The 21,343-nt window shown below is 40.6% G+C and overlaps 1 protein-coding gene across 6 annotated transcripts in view; it reads left to right on the forward strand.

Moving 5' to 3' along the window:
- The first annotated feature begins 375 nt into the window (after nt 1-375).
- The window catches only part of LOC128115861 (zinc finger protein 431-like), a 53,837-nt gene continuing 32,869 nt past the window's right edge, over nt 376-21,343 (forward strand). For 2 of the 6 annotated variants that reach the window (XM_052746985.1, XM_052746984.1), the window contains exon 1: nt 376-513. Coding sequence is in view for 1 of the 6 variants with exons in the window: in XM_052746984.1 (XP_052602944.1) it covers nt 511-513 (3 nt within the window). In the remaining 5 variants the exon portion in view is untranslated. Of the gene's footprint in view, nt 514-5,175; nt 5,264-6,237; nt 6,306-7,785; nt 7,979-21,343 lie in introns of all 6 variants that reach the window. The other 4 variants (XM_052746986.1, XM_052746987.1, XM_052746989.1 and 1 more) reach the window with 4 other exon arrangements.

The raw sequence follows: 21,343 nt of genomic DNA on the forward strand, positions 1-21,343 counted from the left end.
GGGGCGGTGCATGGCAACCATATCCTGTCATAGGTAGGGACTGAGGGAGGCAGTGAGAACCTGACAGCTAGTGTCTTTTATAAGTGAAATATGCACCTCAACCTTTAATCCCAGGTTTGAAGCCTAACACCCTGTGCCCAGGAGGAGGAAGGTGCAGTGCCCATTGAGTGCAGGGACGACTTTGCAGTTCCGGCTAAAGTTCTGGGGCAATGCCAATCTCTGCAGGTCTGGGGCAGTTCTGTGCCAGGAGTGGAAGCCAGAGGAGGGAAACGCTGTACTGTGTTCCTTCACAACGTTCTGTCCCAAAGGGAGTTGCTTCTGTCACTCAGGACGCATTAACCAATTAGGGCTCTCAAGCCGACTGTCAGTCAGAATAAGGGAGGGCACTTCCGGTCAGCCAAGCAGCCGACTCCGAGGCTCTAGGCCCAAAAAGACGCTTGGGTTCCGTGTGCTGCGCTGCGACCCGCTGCCGGTTGCTGAGAGGAGAGCCGGGCGAGCTCGGAATCCGCCATGGTGAGTGAGGGGCCGCCGTTTCCACGAGGGGAGGAGCCGCGGGAGCCGGTGTAGGGTCCCGGGGCTGTGGGAACCGCTGGCGGATCCTCGCCCCGTGAGGTCCATGAGATCCGAGCTGTCCCTACAACTCCCGGCCTCTGAATAACTTCCATCTGCGTATTGCAGCTACGGCTGCAAAGAACACGGGGATGTGGGTACTTTTTGTGGCTAGTTCCTTATTGTGACCTCACCATGCATTGTGTGCGCATGCCCCGCTATCATCATCGGCTTGAAAAGCAGGTTTGCTAAATGACAGCTCCACTTTCTCTACTGTCTTCTAAAAGTTCTGCACTTGGCACTGAACATTCAGGTGTAGGTAGATCTGCCTGCAGTTAATTCTGTGCAGGGTGTAAATTCTGTGTCATTAACACATTTGCATGTAGATTCCAGGGTGGTCCAGTCATGTGTGTTAGGAAGGCCAGGATTACTGGGTTTCCTGGCCTCTTGTGTTCAAATCAACACTGTTTTAATTGTGATTTTGTTTCTAAGTTTTTGATCTGTTTATTCTTTCCCAGACAGTACAATCTTTATTGCAGTTGTATGGGAAGTTTTAAAGTCAGATGGTATCAGAATGTGTGCTATTTACCTAATCTTGTGTTGATCATTTTTTTCATTCATGATGACCTTTGTCGTCATTTTTCTGTTGTAGATAATAAAAGTTGCTAGACTTTTTATTGGACTGTTGCTGAATCTATAGCTCAAAGTCTGTTCTGAAATTATATTTAGGCTTCCTGTGTACAATTACGGAATTTCTCTCCTTTGATCAAGTTTCTTGAATTCTTTAATTACAAAGTTATAGTTTTGTCTACAGATATTTGTCACATTTCTGTATATTTCTGGCTTATTTATCTATGATGACCTATATGAGATATGAGGGTATATGTTTTTAATTTTTCTATGTTATTTTATTTCATGTTTAAGAGTGATTTGCTTGCATATGTGTCTGATCACCACATGTATGTTTTGTGCCCATAGAAGACAAAAGGAGGCATCAGATCTTCTGTAACAGCATCTAGGGATGATTGATTCTGTACCACCATGTTAGTGTTGAGAACCAAACCCAGGACGTCTACAAGACCAAAAAGTGGTGGTAAATGCTGAGCCATCTCCAGTCCTAAACTCAACAGATTTTCAAAACTTGTGTGTGTGTGTGTGCGCGCGCGCGCGCGGGCACAAGTATATGCTGAAAAGCAAATGTTAAGAGAGTTGAGGTTTGCTTATAAATCTGTCTTTGGGGTTTGAGAGATGACTCAGTAGATAGGCTGGTTAGATTTGGTCAGCTTGACACAAGCTAGAGTCACATGGGTCTGTAGGTAAACCTATAAGGGTGTTTTCTTGATTAGTGATTGATGTAATAGGGCCCATCCCACTGTAGGTGGAGCTGTCCTGGGCAGGTGGTCCTGACTCCTATAAGGAATCAAACTGAGCAAGCCATGATAGCAGGAAGGCAGTAAATAGCATTTATCCAGGTTGACAGCATATGTGGAGTGCATAAGCCTGTGGTGTATATAATTAGCCAATATATTCTTTGTCCCCTCCTCTGTGTATTTGGTAGAGCTGGAGACTTATAATTACTGAAGAGATTTTTTTCTGAATTAATCTCTAAGTGTGTGACATGATTTCTCATTGTGATGGCACATTAATTCCAGAACAGTTACACCTTCCAGCTTTCAGAAAAATATTTTGAGACAAGGTTCATTATGTTGACTTTTTTTGCCTTGATTCCAGTGTTTAGGCCCACAGGGCATTGACTCTGCAATCACCCTGACTCAATCTCCTTAATTCTTGTAGGAATTTGAAAGGTTTGTAGGAACACACACTTCTAATACTAACCCCCTTGAGTCACAGAGTGGGCTATTCATTAGTGTGTGGGACATAGCTTCTCCATTGAGACCAGAACAGAAGGAAATTAGTTTATTGTGTATACTGCAGGGAAGCAGGCGAGGCAATAGCTAGATTAGAGGTTGTTTAAGTCATTGACTTGTAGGTATCTGTCATAAAAAAGGACATGATTGGGCAGGATGAGTGCTTTTCTGTGTACTTTCCCAGTATGCATTAATTCATACCATGTGAATAAGGGCAAACCAAATTGGTGGGTGTACAATTTGGGGAGGTTAGCCTGAGCCACTCAAATTTCCAACTGGGCAACTCTCTCATGTTGGTAAGTGCAAATTCAGTTGTCTCACTTTAGTCAGGTGAGAGCATTGAGACACTGGGCATTTGGCTGTGGCTTGTGTGTAGCATACAGTACTCAGCAGCTAACATTTCACACAGGGCAGGGTCATACAGCCTCCTATAATGTGGAGTTGAATTCTGTGCAGGATGATGAGTATAGATCTATTTGCATTTTTCTAAATGCAGACATCAAGTTTTGTCTATCACCATTTGTTGAAGATGCTGTCTGTTTTCCAGTGTGTATTTCTGGCATCTCTATCAAAAACCAGATGTCCATAGCGGTGTGGGTTCATGTCTTGGTCTTAAATTTTATTCCATTAATTGATGTGTCTGTTTTTATGCCAATGCTATGTGGTTTTTATTACTATACCTCTGCAGTACAGCATGTAATCTGGAATGGTGTGAACCTCAGCAGTTCTCTTATTGTTCAGAATGGCATTAGCTATCTTGTTTTTTTTGCTTTTTTTTCCCACTTGAAGTTAAGAATTGTCCTTTCAAGGTCTGTAAAGAATTGTGTTGGGATATTGATGGGGACTGCATTGAATCTGTTGATTGCTTTTGGTAGTATTGCCATTTTTACTATGTTAGTCCTACCAATCCATGAGTGTAGGAGTTCTTTCTATTTTCTCATATCTTCTTCAGTTTCTGTCTTCAAAGACTTGAAGTTTTTATCACATAAGTCTTTTGCTGCTAGGTTAGAGTTACTGTGAGAAATTTTAAATGTAATTTTGGGCTATTTTGAAAGGTGTTATTTTCCTGCTTTCTTTCTTATTCCTTTCATCATTTGTACAAAGGAGAGCTACTGATTTTTTTGAGTTAATTATGTACGCAAATTACTTTGCTCAAAGTGTTTTTCAGCCATAGGAGTTCTGTGGAATTTTTAGGGCCACTTAGGTACCCTATCACATCATCTGCAAATAAAAATACTTTGATTTCTTCCTTTCCAATTTTACCCCCTTGATCTCCTTCAGTTGTTTTATTGCTCTAGCTAAGACTTCTAGTTCTATATTGAATAGACATGGTGAGAGTAGAAAGACCGTTTTGTTCCTGATTTTAGGTGAATAACTTTGAGTTTCTCTCCATTTAATTTGAAGTTGGCTATAGGCTTATTGGAAATTGCTTTATTCTGATTAGGTATTCCTTGTCTCCCTTATTTCTGAAGAACTTTTATCATGAAGGGATTTTATCTGGGAAGTTGGATTTTTGTCAAAGGTCTTTTCTCCATCTAATGTGGTGATAATGTAGTTTTTTTTTTTCTTTCTGATTGCTTATATGATGGATTACATTTCTTGGTTTTTGCATCTTGACCCATCCCTGAATATCTTGGATGAAGCCTATTTGAGCATGGGTAGATGATTGTTCTGATGTGTTCTTGGATTTGGTTTTTGAGTGTTGACAAGTTTTGATTCTGTGTTCATAAGAGGAAAAGGTCCTTGATTCTCGTTGTTGCATCTTTATGTGGTTTGGTTTCAGGGTAACTGGCATGGAAACCAGGGTGCTGGGGATGTAGGTCAGGGGTAGAGTACTTTTACTATGTATGATGATGTAAACAAATACAACTAGACAATGGTCTTTAATAAGTGGTCAATCCCATACTACCCCTGAAATAGTTACTGATGAACTGTATTTCAGTGGGCTTGAGTTCCTGTTTCAGGAATTGGGTGCCTTGAATGAGACAGATGATCAAAAAGGTGAATTGTATGGTAGGGGTGGAGGAGTGTGGGGCACACCTTTGATGACAGCATTGGGAAAGGAAACTGAAGCTGGATCTTTGCCAAGTTTGAGGGGATGAATGGCTTTGCTTATGAAAATGTAGATATATTTTAATTTTTTAAATGATAATTATTTGTTTACTAGCTTGTATGGGGAGGGACATGCCCATGTCATGGTCCCCATGTGGATCCCTGATAACAACTTGTATGAATTTCTTCTCTCTTTCCACTATATGAGTCCTGGGGATCAAACAAAATCGGAATTCCCAGCTATCAGGAAGCTGGGTAGGAAGATCAAGTCTGAGGACACAAAGCCCACCTTCCTTTAACCACGTTTTCACACATTTTCAGTTTCTGAATTTGCTCAGCCCTCATATCCTTACTATATCTAGTCAGTCACCTCTACAGTTCCAGGCCAAGTTCAGTCCCAGTGGATTCTTTTTCCCATGTCAATTGTATAGTAAGATGTGTCTTAATATTTTACCCAGTGTCTGGATTTCCTTTGACACTCTCCAATTCCCAGTTTATTCTATAGCATTATAGTTTTACAAACACAGATCGAATTCTCGAATCTTCCAGATTTTACCCTTGTAATAGCTTCTCATGACACTAAGATAACAAGACAGTGGATACCAGCATCTTGACACTGTCCTCTCAGTTCAGGTTTTACTTGTGGCCACTTTTGGTTAAGGATACCAAAGTGTCAAGTTCATCCTGTAAATTCTTTTCTTTACAGCCCAGTGTTGTTAACAGCATCCCTTTAATCTTGTTACTCTGGAGGCAGAGACAGATTCCTCTGAGTTCCAGGCTACCCTGGTCTAATGGTGAGTTTCATGCCAGCAAGAATACACAGTGTGGTACTGTCTCAACAACACAACCAAAGAACAAAGAAAAAAGGTTGCATGTAATTTGATAGGCTGGGTCAAGGAGATGGCTTAGTGAGCAAAGGTGTTTGTGTGCATGTGAAGCACATGATTACCTGAATTCAGTCCCCAAAGCCCATGTAAAAGATGTAACGAGAGACATCACAGAGTTGTCTTTTGAGCCCCATAAGCACCATAGTATGTACATACCATCTCCCCCCCTCACAGAAACATAATAACAAAGTATTTAAAAGTGGCACAGCCTAGCCTAGCATCCTTTCTGTAGCTCAGATAGGCCTTATGATGAGTTGGGGAGGGGGGAGGTGTGACTCTGCACCACATATCCAGAAGATCCTGTGTTTCTGTTTTTAAGATCTTAAATTTTATTTTTGTGGATGGGTATTATTCCTACATGTATGTGTGTGCACCACATGCATTCAGTGCCCCTAAGGACCTAGGAGGTGCTCTGGGACTGCAGATACAAATGGTTTTGAGCTGGCCTGTGTATGTAATGATTGAAATTTGATCCTCTTCAAGAGCATCCAGTGGTCTGAAAGTGATGAAGCATCTTTCCAGCCCTTTATTCGGATATGCACTACTGTATTTCTATTTTCCAGAAGCAACTTAGGAGTCACATTAGGTTAAAACCTTTGATTGTAGCTGTTTTGAAAACTTAGTTCTACCTGGGCTGGAGAGATGTCTCCACAGTTAAAAGCACTGATTGTTCTTCCTGAGGATTTGGGTTCAATTCCCAGCACCCACATGATGAACAACTGTCTGTAATTTGGGTCCCAGGGGATCCACCACGTCTCTTCTAATCTCTGAAGACACTTCACAGATGTGGAGGACAGACATACATGTACGCAAAGCACCCATACATTTACAATAGTTTAAAAACACAGTTCCTTCTACCACTCACTACTTTCTGTTCCCAGATGTCAAAGAAACCATCTAGCAGCACAGCAGGGCTGGGGAAGGGAACAAAGTATCACTCACCTGCCAGGTAAGAGATGTCCCAGAGTGGCTTACCTGCATAATCTTCACAAAAGGGTGGTCTGTCCTGGGTGTTAACAGTACAGGATATGGAGGCTGTTAGATAGCACAGCATAGTGATGATGATGTTTGGTGGTGACTCTCAGGACTGCAGAGTGGGGTCTCTCAGATGGATGGGATGCAGGCAAGGCCTCTTGCTCCTGTTCCACATCTATATAGCAATACAGTTAGAGGATGACCATGTGTGGTTGTCACCTCTCTGCATCTGTGTGGAAATCCCAGTGACATCTGTAAGTGTCATAGGCCCAGGACAGCAGTGAGGAAGATTCATACATGATCCAGCATCCAGTCTGGATGCTGTGTAAGCACTGTCTAAACAGGCCTGACGCAAAGTCTATAGAACAGAGACAGACCTGGGTGCATCCTGCCTTAGGTGTAATTTGACAGCCCCTGCATTCATCATTCTTATTATGAATTTCCTTGCTTTTCATCTGTCTTTCTTTGTTTTTCTTTTCTTTACAAACTTGGAGTAGAGTTAGTTGTTTAATCCAAAAGAAAGTACCTAGAAGAAAAGTAATTCTGTGAAAAACTATTTGTTCCTATTTCACCCTAAGGGAGCTCTGCAGTCATAACTTGATAGGGAGTGAACTGTGAGTGCTTTGCTCCCTGTTGCCATCCTGGCCCTATTCTGAAGGAGTTCTGTTTTGGTCAGTGGTTGCGCTACATGCAGCATAGCTAGCTATTTTGCTGGATGTTTTAGTTTTGGTGCATTTTTGTTCTTCTTGTTTTCAATTTTCTTTTTAAAAGTTCTGAATTCAGGTCATTGAGAAACATATCAACACGCATGCCACAGCATATGTGTGAAGGTCAGAGGACAAGTTGGAGGCGTGGGTTCTCCCTTGGGTATCGACCTCAGGCCCTCAGACTTGGTTGCAAGTGTCTGTACTCACTCAGCCAACTAGCTGGTTCCTGTCAGAGCACTCCCTTCTAACCCACCCATTTCAGTATATTGGTGTAGTTGCTCTGTTTTCACTTTTGGGGTAGAGAAGACTGGGTACTCATTTAGAGCTCTCCCATGCTTGGCCAGCATCTCTCCACAGAGTTATAAACAAAAAGTTATTTTGAGGCAAGATCTGATAAAGTTACCCAAGTTTTTTTTGTCAACTTAGTCGGCAGCCACAACAGGCCTTAAACTTGTGATGCTCCTGCCTCATCCTTCCATGTGGTGGCATTCCAGGATAGCACCAGCATTCCCAGCTCTAAATTCATGTGGGGAATTAACAATTTGAGTCTGTCTTCTTTTAAAAGTATTTCAGTTAAAGGTATATCAATTACAGTTTTTAAAATCACCTTTTGGTGTCATTAATATTTTTTTATTCCCTGTTATGTGGATTCCTCCTCCAATCTCTACTAGTGTTTTTTTCTAAGCCCCTTTTTTCCCTGTGTTAATCCCTGTGTTTCCATTTTCATATGTGTTTTTGTTTATGTAGGTTGAAGTTGGGCCTTTTGGGAGCCTGGCCTGTTCAAAATTTTCTCAGATACCATGATGAAAGCACCAAGGAACACTACTTTTGTATCCTGCCCGTGGGCAGACTTGGGAAGGTCTGGTCCAATGCTTAAATGAGCTTCATGAAGGAGTCAAGGGAACCAGGCTCTTCATGGCCACTGTGAGCTCAGTCTGAGGTATCCTGTGTTGCTTTTTCCAACATTGCTAAATTTTCTACCCACTGAGTGTCTTATTCTCTACCAACACTAGTGTATCAGAGTTGTACATCTTAAGGAACTTAAGCATGAGCCATCAACTGATCCCAAACTTTCTAAATTTTATATTTCATCCCACGTCCCAATCCTAGTCACCTTCCCTTTTGTGACCCTAATTGCTTGTTTTTTGGTGTCATAAACCAAGGTGATTTAACCTTTTGCTGTGTGGCTCAACCTCCCAAATGCTGTCATTATAGGCCAGTACCACCACAGAAGGTTGGTAAAGTGTTACTGTTTTGGTTAACAATGTGTACCTGAGAGAGATGTGAGAAAATATAGATGAGCCTTCTTAGAGTTGCTGAGGTACTTACTGAGTGCAGGAGTAAGTAAGTGTAGGGTTAAGTTTTAGAGGCCAGGTACAAGTTCTACTGCAATGCAGTCTCTGCAAATCCAGGACAGTTTTGTGTCTGGAGTGGAAGCCAGGGCTTGGATCTACTGTGCTGTATCTCTTCACAGCACCATGTTCCTAAGGGAGGTGCTCCTGTCACTCAGACCTTACTAGCCAATTGGCCTCCTGTCAGGGCCACTAGGGCAACCCACATTCAGAATGGGGATGGCATTTCTAGTCTTCCATGCTTCAGGCTAAGAGGTCCAGGGGCTGTGGGAGGCTCTGGTATTCCTGTATGTTTACCTGTGATCTGCTGCTGAGAACTGTGAGGAGAGTGGGGCGAACTTGGAATCCACACCATAGTGAGTTAAGGGCTACAATCCCTACAAGGGGAGGAGCCACCAGAGCCCATGTAGAATTTGTCCAGGATGGGGGGTGCTGATGGGAACCTGTGGCCAGACTTCATGTCTGGTGCCATACTGTTTGGTTCCCAGAGGTCTTCAGCTCCTAGTAGGAAATTGGGCCTCTGAGTGACTTAGTTTCACTTGTTACAGTTTGCAGAGCATGGAAAGCAGAAACTCTTTAGTGGAAACATCCTTGTTGCTGACATTAACATGCAATGAGCCTCAGCTGCTTTTACTGTGCCAAGGGAAAGGAGATTTGCTAACTAACTGAACTCTAGTTTCTCTAATATCTTCTTGAAGTTCTGCACTTGGCACTGAACATTCAGGTGTAGGGTCCATCTGCAGTTAATTCTGTGCAGGGTGTAAATATGAACATAATTGCATGTAGAGGCCACAGTGGTTCTATCTTCCTGGGTTAGTAAGGTCAGGCTTACTGGGTTTCCTCACCTTATTTGTAAAACTTGACTCTATTTTAATTGTAGTTTTGTTTTTTTTTTCTGTTTCCTCTCATGTTCTGATGATCTCTTTGTTCTTTCCCAGATAATACAGTCTTTATTGCAGTTGTATTCTAAGTTTTAAAGTCAGCTGTTGTACTGTGTGCTATTTATTTAATCTTGTGTTGATGATTATTTTTTATTCAGAATGAATTCAGTCATCAGTTTCCTGTTGTTGGAAGAATAAATTGTTAGATATTTTATTGGACTGTTGCTGAAAGGATAGCCAAATTCTGTATTGTGGTAATATACTGTTGACATAATAGCCAAGATGGCAGCAAACCACAAGGTTGCTTTCTACTCAAGGGTAGCTGAGACGATCCCGTCCTCCATCAGTTACAGGTCCAAGTGGGATCCACACTTGTCAAAGGTTAAATGTGAACTGTCACACCCTTTTCTTTAAGAAAACACCATTGTGAGGTTAGCATGAATGTAGGAGGGGATGTTACCTATGCCCTTGGCAGGTAGGCCCCACACAGCTAAGGAACAGAGGGAAGTATTCCATAGCAGAGACAGTTGGGTCCATCCCTGTGTCTTACCACACAGATTGTACTGTGGAAGCAAAGCGTTGTCATCCAGATCTTTCATATTCTTCTTAGTACCCAGACACAAGATGTTGCTTGGCCCTATTTTATCTCATTTGATTTATGGTCTCTGCTGTGATCACACAGATTTCTGACTTTTAATGTTGACTGGAATTGAAGATTTTCAGATTTCAACTTGTTAAAATAGTTAAATCAAATTTAAACCCAAAGTAGCCTTCTGAGACATTTCTACCCAGTTAGAAATGCAGCTTCCAGATGGTATCATCTACAACAGGCACACTTAACCACACCAAGAGACTTCCTTTATTGTGTCCACCAGACCTGATCCTAGGTTTCCCAGGTTCTATAAAAGAACTGGGTAGGGAGAGAAATAAGGTATAATGCCATGTACTAAGAGAAATGATAGAGATGTAAACTTGAGTTTGGAGATCTTGAATTGTTCAATCTCTTATTAGATGGGGTGGGAAATGTGTTTTTTGTTGTTGTTGTTGTTTGTTTGTTTGGTTTTTGAGACAGGGTTTCTCTGTGTGGCTTTGCGCCTTTCCTGGAACTCGCTTGGTAGTCCAGGCTGGCCTCAAACTCACAGAGATCTGCCTGCCTCTGCCTCCTGAGTGCTGGGATTAAAGGCGTGTGCCACCACTGCCCAGCGGGAAATGTTTTATTAAGGAATCCTGTAACCAGCCAGAGGAGTTGGCTCTCTCCCCATTTGGAAGAACTATTTCTTCCCTCTCTCTTTCTATCTCTTTCTTTCTCCTTCCCTCCCTCCGTTCCTTTTTTCTCTTCCTCTCTCTGTCCCCTTCTCTCTCTGTTTCTCTCAATAGCTTTCACGCTTTTAGTTTAGAGCCCTTTCTTCTTAGGTTGTGTTCCTGACAGGCTTCGTATTTACTCAACACCCTCAGGCTCCTATCTCCAAATTCTTGGTCCCCAATGAGTGGAACTAATTGTGTAAAATTAGGAGGTGTGCCCTTTTGGAGTACGTGTGTCTTGTTTGTATAGGTGTGTCAGTGTAGGTGGGCTTTGAGATTTCACAATACCAGTTCAAGGCAAGTGTTTCTTTCATCCTGCCTGCCTGTGTATCAGGATATAACACTCAGCTCCATGCATGCCCTCTGAAGCTCCCTTTCAAGGTGATAATGGGCTAACCCTCTGTCACTGTAATCAATCCCAGAATTAAAAGCCGTTCATTATAAGAGTTGCCTTGGTCATAGTGCTTCTTTGCAGCAATAGAACAATCAGTAAGACACATTATTCATTTAATATTTTGGTGTATTATCTCTATGTATCCTGTCCATGTCCAGTGAGGTTGAATAAGGCTCAATGGAAGTGTAATGGACCGATTTCCTGACCAAACATTTCATCTGCAGTATGGTAGTTTCTAGAAAGTCTTTAATTTCTGACCTTTATCTCTATATTGACCCATTATTCATTCGGTAGAGAGGTGTTGAGGTTCCACGGGTTTGTAAGCTTTCTGATGCTTCTGCTGATGTTGATATCCAGCTTTAGTGTGTGGTAGTCTGATAGGATGCAGGAACTTATTTCAATTTTTTTTTTTTGTATCTGTTGAGACTAGCTTTGTATCTGAATTTGTAGCCAGTCTTGGAGAAAGTTCCATGAGGTGTTGAGAAGGTGTATTCTTTTGTGTTTGGGTGAAATATTCTGTAAATATCTGCTAGGTTCTTTTGGTGTATAATGTCTGTTAGCTCTGATATTTCTGTTTAGTTTTTGTCTAGATGACCTGTCTATGAGTGGGAATGGGGTATTTACATCTCCCACTATTACTTTGTGAGGGTCAATATGTAATTTAAGCTGTAGTAGTGTTTCTTTTACAAACGAGGGTGTCCTTTTGTTTGGGGAATAGATGTTAAGAATTGAAATGTAGTCTTGGTAGATTTTTCCATTGATGAATATGTACTTCCTTCCTGTAGAGAGCCGTGTACGGCCGTGCCTCAAAGATGGCGCCGGCGTCCGGCTTCCGCCTTCCCGATGGCGGGTGTTCTCTGGGATAAACAACTCCTTATTTGGCTTCGGCGTGGAATCTGGCTTGCTTGCGTATGTCTGACCCTATTGGCATTGTCCACGTGGCACTACAGGGTTGGTTGCCCAGTGGCTATAAAGGGCATGGGCTGGCTTTCCTCGGGGTCAGAAGATTGTTCAAGGTTCCTGAATAAACGGCAGAAAGAAGAGCTCGGTGTTGTGTCTTCCTTGCTGGTCGAGGTGGTCGCAACACCTTCCCCATGTCTTTTAATTAATTTTGGTTTGAAGAGCCACTTCCCATACATTTCATATGCTTATGACATACTGTATGAGCAACGAGGCCACACTAGTTATTTTGGTTTTTTTTCCAGGACTAGGGATCAAACCCAAACGCCTCACACATGATAGGCAAATAATCTGATACTAGATCAGCTTTTATCCAGAATTTCCTTCAGCCAGTCATGGTGACTCACACCTGGAATCCCAACACTAGCTTGAGGCCATCCCAGAATGAGCAGAGAATGAGACCTTGCTATAAAAACACAAAACTGAGATCTCGCCAAGGCATAAACTGTGCATATTCTACAGTTTGTCATTGAGAAATAAAATGCAAAGATTTCCTAGGCCCATAAGAAACCAAGTGGTGATTCCTGTTACATGGTTAGATTTTCCTTTGGCAAGAGTTAAAAGTCTTTAAAATTAATCTGCCTCTTTCTTTTTATTTTTTTCTATTCTTCAGGAAGTTGCCATATATCTCTCTATTGTACTTTGATTTGATCAGTACATTTAATTAGTTGAGCATGAGGCCTAACACCTGTCATCCTAATACTTTTGAGGCAGATGCAGAAGTTCAAGACTAACCTGATCCAGAGTGATTAATATTTTGTCGTATTATCTCTCTATATCTGTGCATGTCCTGTGAAATCGAGTGAGACTGAATGAAAGAGTAATGGACTGATTTCTTGACCAAACATTCTGTCAGTGATGCACACATGCCACTGTGCATAGGGGGCATTGGTTTTCATCATGTGGGAAGCAAATTCAGGTCAGTAGTGTTGGCATCAAGCCGTTTTCTCAGCTGATCCATCTCTCTGACTCTATACATTTTGAGAAATTTATGAGTGTATGTTTGTGGGAGTAGCCTGTATGTACATTTATATGTGTGAGACATGCATGATGCCTATATCAGCCTGGCTGCCATCATTTTGTGTGTGTGTGTGTGTGTGTGTGTGTGTGTGTGTGTGTGTGTGTGTGTGTGTCTGTATTTGGAGAAGTCATGGGTGTGTGGATTTATAGGAGGCTGGGGTGGCGGGGTTGTGGACGTACCATGGTGCCTGTGTGAAGCTCTTGCATGTCTAGGTAGGTCTGGCACTAAAGAAGGCTTCACCCCAAGTATCATGTATCAAGCCACGCCCAATGGTCTTGGCTCCACCTACCTTGCCCTGGTCCTTCCCATTGCTTTCTCTTGCTCACCTCCTAAGCTGCCCCTTCCTATGCTATGTCTCTTTCCACCCTGACCTCCCCCCGACCCCTTCCAGCACTGGCTCCATTTCCCTTGATAATGGCCCCTCCCCTTCACTGTGCCTGCCCTCCATGGACTTTCCTCCCATTTCTTTCTGCTTCCAAAGCTTCAGCCACACCCAGCCTCTATTCCAGCCTCCAGCCCCTTGCCCCATGCCCCACACCCCCACACCCTGCCTACCTCCATGAGGTTATTGCTGTATACTTTGCAGCAGACGGCATTTTAATATTCTTATCATAGCACTCACTAATCTTCCAGTCCTATGGCCGATGTTAATTAATTCATAGATTTATTAATCAATGCATATCAAATATACCATTGTACCTTTTTACCTAAAGCTATTAAATTTCATACAGAATCACATGCTAAATGGAGTGCCTTAAAAAAGAAAATTTCCATTAACTCAAAAAATGGCAAAATTTCACATTGTGAAAATTGTCAAACTTTTCATAGGTCTTGATTGTCTTCTGATAAATACCCCAGAGGTAATATATTGAATGAGATATAGCAAATGGATGTAATGCACATGAAAATTTTTTTGGTAGCTGGGTGGTGGTGGCCACAACCTTTAGTCCTAGCACTAGGGAGGCAGGGGCAGTAGATTTCTGAGTTCAAGGGCAGCCTGGTCTTTAACTGAGTTCCAGTACAGCCAGAGCTACACAGAGAAACCCTGTCTTGAAAAGAAAGATTTTGATAGGTTGCAATACATACATCATTGTATTGATAGATTTTCTACATTTCATTTGGCCACTGCATTAAGTAATAAAAATGCTTCATCTGTTATATTACATTTTTAAAAAGCTTTTAATATCATGGGTATTCGTCAACAAATTAGATGGAAAATGTTCCAATTTATATGTCACTAAAATTTTAAAAATTTTTTACAACCTTGAAATATTAAACATATTACTGACATCTCTTATATTCCTTAAGGACAGGGCATCATTGAAAGATCAGAACATTAAAGCATGTTAATTAAACTAAAAGGGGGAAAGCCCTTAATTCTGCCAACATCCTATTCTACTCATTATTTACTTTAACTTTTTTGAATTGTAATGATAATTATCATCTGCCTGCTAAAATTCATTATTAATGTATTATTGGGGAAAATATTGAGGGTATTGTACTACAACCTATTTGGTATAAAGAAGAAGAATCTTTACATTGGAAAAAAGGTGGCGCACGCCTTTAATCCCAGCACTCGGGAGGCAGAGCCAGGTGGATCTCTGTGAGTTCGAGGCCAGCCTGGGCTACCAAGTGAGTTCCAGGAGAGGCGCAAAGCTACACAGAGAAACCCTGTCTCAAAAAACCAAAAAAAAAAAAAAAAAAAAAAAAAAAAGAAATGTTATAAATGGGGGAAAGGGTATCCTTATGCTTCCATAGATACAGGTAATGGTTAGATTTTTAGACTGCCGAAATTGAGAGATGAGTAAATGGCCACAGCTTTACCTTTTCTTGCCTACCGAACAAATGGCTCATATAACTTTGAGTCAGACTCCCAAAACAATTACCAAACTATTCCCTTCCACAGAGAATTGTACCTTTCCTACCTGAGGGCAGCTGAAAAAATTAGCCAATGAAGAGATGGTTCTTATATGGGGTAAAATAAACACTTGAATCCTTGTTCTTGGCCCTGTTAGCAATCACCACTGCTCAAGTAAGTAAAGCAAAGAATTTTTCTTATTGGACTTCTATTCCTAACCCTCCCTTAAACCCAGTAGTGCACTGGGGAGATCCCAGTATTCCAATTTATACTGACTAATTAGATTCCAGGACCCGGTGACAGTAGAGGTCCTTTGTTCCCCAATGAAAAGGGCTTAGATTTGATTTCATCTTATGATATAGGGATGCACTTCCTATCTGTATTGGGTGAAAGTCATATCTAGGGAATAGTTTTAGGGAAGAAAAAATGAAGTGAAGTAGACCATGTTCATTTTAGTAGCTAAAGGGTTTAACGGGAATATTACTACCGATCATTTCATTTCACCTCATTTTCTCCCTTGCAACACTGCTGTTGTCTCAGAGTTAAGTGAATAGATACATTGGGAATAATGCAGAGGACCAGAGGTTCATAGTCTTATTAATACATCCTATGGTAGTGATCGGAGCCATGTAGGTTCTGCTCACACCAAATGGGAAAGCAAAGAAATAAGATGAGGTTCAGTAATAATACCACTACCACTCATAGTAATGGTTCTGTGGGGTTAGTATGGCCTGTGGCCAGGAATTCCCCTGTCCCTGTCACTCCTCATATAGAGGGATGAGCTACTCAAGAACATCTATGGAATCTAGTATCAGCTTAATTCTTGGAAGGGGAATATATGGAAAATACTTCTAACAATGAGACTATGTTCCCTTGTACAAAAAGTGGAACTCATACTATTATGGCATGTTGTAGCTTGAGTTTTCCTGCCTGGCCCACAGTCAGGACAAATCTCTCTCACCTGCCAGTCCCACAGCCGCTCAGACCCGACCAAGTAAACACAGAGACTTATATTGCTTACAAACTGTATGGCCGTGACAGGCTTCTTGCTAACTGTTCTTACAGCTTAAATTAATCCATTTCTATAAATCTATACCTTGCCACATGGCTCGTGCTTACTGGCATCTTCACATGCTGTTTCTCATTGTGGCGGCTGGGCTGGCAGTGTCTCTCTGACTCAGCCTTTCACTTCCCAGCTTTATTCTCCTCCTTGTTCCGCCTATACTTCCTGCCTAGCCACTGGCCAATCAGTGATTTATTTATTGATCAATCAGAGCAACACATTTGCCATACAGAACATCCCACAGCAGCATGTGTTCATCTCTCTTATTTGTTTATGATTGGGAAAAGTACTTTGAATCAATCCAAAGGATATATGTCTTGTTCCAATTTTTCTTTGTATACATTTTAAATGCTAGTACCCCTATTACTTTGAGCTGCCAGAGCATTTATGTCCTTTGAACCCAGATTGGTGTTTGGGTACCTGTACGGGCAGATTCAGCCTGGGAAGAATCTTTCTCAATGTCTGTCCTTCATCATATATTGGATCAAATGAAGGAAAGGGCTAAAGAACGGTTTGAGTACTTTTTGCTACTGTTCTGGGAATTACTGCTGTTACTGCTATAGTTGCTACTTCTGGCGTATTCCTGTATCAAAGCATGCAGGTGTCAGACAGGGAAGTGAACTACACGAAGAAATGAGAATTAAACTCAATGCACATTGATTTTGTCAATCTGGGTCAGACTCTGATGAGTCTAATATCAGGCAGTTTATTGTAGGCATGTGTATACACAATAGAATTTGGAAAAGGGTCTCTAGGCAACAATAATTCCCATAATCATTTCAATTCCAGTGAACAATAAAGGTTAAGATATGACTATATAGATAGAAACTCTTACAAAGTACATGTCACTATTAGGTTGGGTTCTATTGCAAAAAAGCCTAGAATCTAATGTGGTCTCTCACCAGTGTAGCATAGAGGTCAGCAGGCCATGGGGTACATGTGGTATCTCCTCTCAAATGAAAGGGTATAGAGAAGGGGGAGTCTGGAATAATCACTCTGGGGAATTAGGGTGATTTGTCCCTACAGATAATAAAGCGGTCACTAGGTCATTACAAAAATCCATTCTCAGTTTTCTGAATGGAATGCAGGTATTTGATTTCCTCTCCTCCATTGAGGAGACACCCCTATATGATTAACATTCTTGGTTCTCTTAGTGCTTCTTGGTGAGTACAAGGTCCTAGTGAATTCTTCATCTCCCCATTTCTAAGATTTAAAAAAAAATAATGGCAATAATAGAGGCCATACCAGAATGGATTCCCTTCATGGTTAGTAAAATATAAGCAAGCATAAGAGAATTACAAGACTAGCTAACAGAGGACCATTAATAGTGAAAAGTCATCTTAACCAGGAAGGCCACTCAATGTTCACTTGAGAGGTTCTGTCTATCTTTTTGTGTAGGTCATTAATTTGACCTTTAATAGTATTTGGGAATATCTGACTTTCAAGCAATACATGCCAGGTAATTGTTGGCAATCAAGATTATGCTTGAGTAATATAATCTATAGTAGCTCTATTTTGTAAAACTGTGGTCCCCAAATCACCCATCTCTAGATTAATTTCTGCTGATATGTTTGCTGTAACGTTTACAGGTATACTAATCATATAGGCCATTTTTGAGGCTTTTCTTTGTATTCCCAACTAGTCCTGGAATATGCAATAACAGACCCCATGTGACTGCAATGGTTATAGGATCCAGTAAATGTCAAGAATCATCATAATTCTCAGGAAGACCTTGAATTCTGTTGTTCACTTGCAGAGATTTGCTGAGCAAAATAAGTGTAGTAGAGACTATTCCATTTATAACCGTTTATAACCCACAGGAAGGGCAGTAGAAATAGCACCCCTCTCAAAACAACAACAAAAAGGTCCATCCCAAAGGCAGCTGTTTACCAAAGGGAAGGGTGTAAACAGAAGCAGAATTGCAATAAGAAGGGATACAAGAACATTGAAAGCATAAACAATGTGATAGAAAAACACCATTGACAAGGATATCAGGGAAAACCCTATAAATATATATATATGGGGAAGATTCTGTATTGTCCTGTTATTTATGCATAGTGCTCATGTGTGGCTCCTATGCCAAATAAATTTCTTTTTAGGAGCCCAGGAATAGATGGATCTCCTCTGATACTAAAAGATTGTTCTTGTTTACAGCCAAGTGCAAAATGAAGCCAGAAGTTATTTTCTAAATCATTGACAACAGATAACTCTGTTTTAGGTACTGTAATAACAACTTTAGTAAGCAGTAATCAGATATTCCATTTTTCATCTTCATACAATTATAGTTTCCACTATCAGCTTTCTAAAGAGTACTTAATTATGCTGAAGTCTGGACTGATCTCATTGGTTGTTGCCTATCTTTAGATGTTTCATTTGTCTGGTGGTCCCTGGGATGCTGTCCAAGTTGTATATATTACAGCAGGAACCGTCTGGTACTTTGTTTTTCATTTTCTGGAAAGAGACATAAGCTTCCACCCATGTTTCCATTGATTAGCCTCTAGATATTTTCATTTAACATATTCTTTAGGCTTTGTCTCCTTTAGGGCAAAATACTTGGGACAGTAGAAGCATTATCTTTATAGTGAAAAAATTGAAGTTAACATATCTGGATACAACAGGGATTTTGGTGGATGTAAATCCTCCATTTATGTTATATATTTGTTGTTTCGGTAGTTGATGGTATTGTTCCACAATAGTTTATCCTAGAGGATTGTAAGGGATTCCAGTACCATGATGATTAATATTCCATACACTAAAAATTTCTCTAAAGCATTTGGTGGTATAAAAGGGGTATTATCAGTTTTTATTTGTTGTGGTAATCTGTAGATAGATTTGTAAAAGGTCTTATTAAATAAAAAACATGGACCTAACTATAGGGGTGACAGCCTTAGAGAGATCAGGGAAGTAGGGAAAGCCACCAGCCAACCTTACCTCATCAACTCCGCAGCTTCCAAATGTGAGTTACTTCCTTTTTACCCAGGTCTATATGCCTTGCTGTTCTGCCATCTGATTTGCTGTCTCCATTCAGCTACATCACTTCCTCTTCCTACACAGCTCTGTTACTTCCTGTCTGTCTGTACAGAACTCCAGACCTCCATGGTTAACTAGTTTTGGAATTTAAGGTGTGTGCTACCACACCTGGCTCTGTTTCCAGTGTGGCCTTGAACATACAGAGATCCTGCCTGCCAAGTGATAGGATTAAAGGTGTGTTCTAACACTGCATGACTTCTGTGTTATGGATGGCTTTTCCTCTGATCTCCAGCCAAGCTTTATTTATTAAAGCACAAATAAAAGATCACCATATTTCAACACAAATAAAATATCACATTTCCCTTTTTCGTCTAATAAAAAAATAGTAAAAAAATAAGTGCAATAACTATATACAATATATGCAGGCAATAAATATATCAACAATGTCTAGTCCATTTGTGTTTGACAAATTCACTGAAAATATTTCATTATCTATCCTATTTTGGTGAGTGCAAAATGTGTCTAATTCACTTTCTATCCTATCTTGTATTACCAACAGAAAACTATCTTATAATGTCTTTCAAACTTAATCACTTAACACATCTTAGTGAGTTTCTTTTCTGAATTTTTTAACAAAGAAAACTACAACTATAACTATCTAATCTTCAGCTTTCTCAGAGACCTGAGAAGGAAATAATATTACCTAGTAAAATAGGAGGCACAAACAAGCGACTTCCAAAAAATGTTAGTTATGATAGAAACGGCTAGCTTCCTGGACAGTCACCCAAGGTTTCTTTACACATTGGGGCATCATCTTCAACCTACAGGCTTAGCGTATCTCACAGACTCATTTGTGAAGTAGGATGTACACAAGGCCAGCAGCTCGACCTCACATTTGGTGCAAGTGTTCCATGTACCAGATAACCTTGAATTCCACCAGTGTCCTGTTGTGATTCAGGATTTTAAATTCTGGAAATTGCTGATGTTTTTTGAATTCAGTTTCCCATTCTTCTCGGATTGTGGGTGGCTGCATCTCCTTTATTAAATACCAGTCTACCATTGAGAAGCCAGACTCAGTCAGCCTAGTTACTCCTCCAAGAGTAACTGTTCCAGCTCCTGTTCCACTGCACACCAGGAGCTATTGGTCCACTGCCTGTTCAGCTGCCTTCAAAGAAAGGGGCACTGTACCCTTTCTGGATTGCAAAGCTACTTCAGTGGTAGTGTCATATTGTCCTGGCCTCAGAGGACACCTGTTGCCAAAGCTGCAACCACACTTGTCTTGGCAAGGATTGGTAGTCCTTTATTTTGTGTCCTGCTTGTCCATTTTGGACAGCATACTGTCAGCAGTTGATGCGAGGGCACTTTCTTGCCCAGTGACTAACTTTTGCCACAGTGAAAGTTAACTCCATATGCAGTTTATTCAATGCCCATATCTTTTCTGAAGTAGATTGGTGCTGCCAGGAGCAGACATGTCTCATAGTCATTAAAAAAAAAAAAAAGGAAAAATAATCTATGCTATTAAAATATCTTTTTTTTTTTTTCTGAGACAGGGTTTCTCTGTGTAGCTTTGTGCCTTTTCCTGGAACTCACTTGGTAGCCCAGGCTGGCCTCCAACTCAGAGAGATCCACCTGGCTCTGCCTCCCGAGTGCTGGGATTAAAGGCGTGCGTCACCACCGCCCGGCGCTATTAAAATATCTTAAGTGCCATATTCTGTAGATCTCTGAAGGGTTTGAAGATGACCTGTCTATCTAAAATACGTCTCTGCTTGACTTTGAAAACATAACTAATATGACTACAAGTTCAATTGTAATGTCTAACTACTAACTTTCATTTCTTTATATCCTAATAGTTGGTAATAATAACATTCAAGGATTAGCAAATTGCATAACATTTTTAAATGAACCGTATAGGTACAATATCTGGAACAACATTAAAAATATACGTACAGTATTTTCTAACAAAATCAATCTCAAATTTGTATCATTATATATAATTTGTATACAATGTACAAAAATTCAATCCAATGTAAAGTACTTAAAACAAGTAGTTGTCTTTTAAAAGTAGATCAATAATCTACCTTTTTATCTATATCATATCTATGTCCTCTCTTTTTTCTTTTCCAAGTAGATTCAATAATCTGCCCTTTATGCTATCTTTTTTTTCAGAGTAGATTCAATAATCTACCTATTATCTATATCCTCTTTTGTTCTTTTTCTTTTTTTCAAGCAAGAACCCTAAATCTAACCTCCTTTGTTTAGCCTCTTTCCTGACCCATTAACAATAAAAACTTGTAACCAGCCATCCTAAACAATGACAATTATTCCAAACCCAAAACCCATTGAAAGACTAAAAACCACCTGCCCCACCTCTTGGGAATGTGGGTGTTGTGTTCTTAAAATTGCTTCCTGGTGTTTGTGGGTGAAGGCATCTTTAGTGGATCCTGAAAAGAAAAATTTTGGGTTAATTGTCAAGTCCTAGGAGAGATAGCTGTATCATTTGTTGT

This window comes from Peromyscus californicus, unplaced genomic scaffold (genome assembly GCF_007827085.1).
Source record: "Peromyscus californicus insignis strain IS unplaced genomic scaffold, ASM782708v3 Scaffold_1__1_contigs__length_55948999, whole genome shotgun sequence".
Lineage (NCBI taxonomy): Eukaryota > Metazoa > Chordata > Mammalia > Rodentia > Cricetidae > Peromyscus > Peromyscus californicus.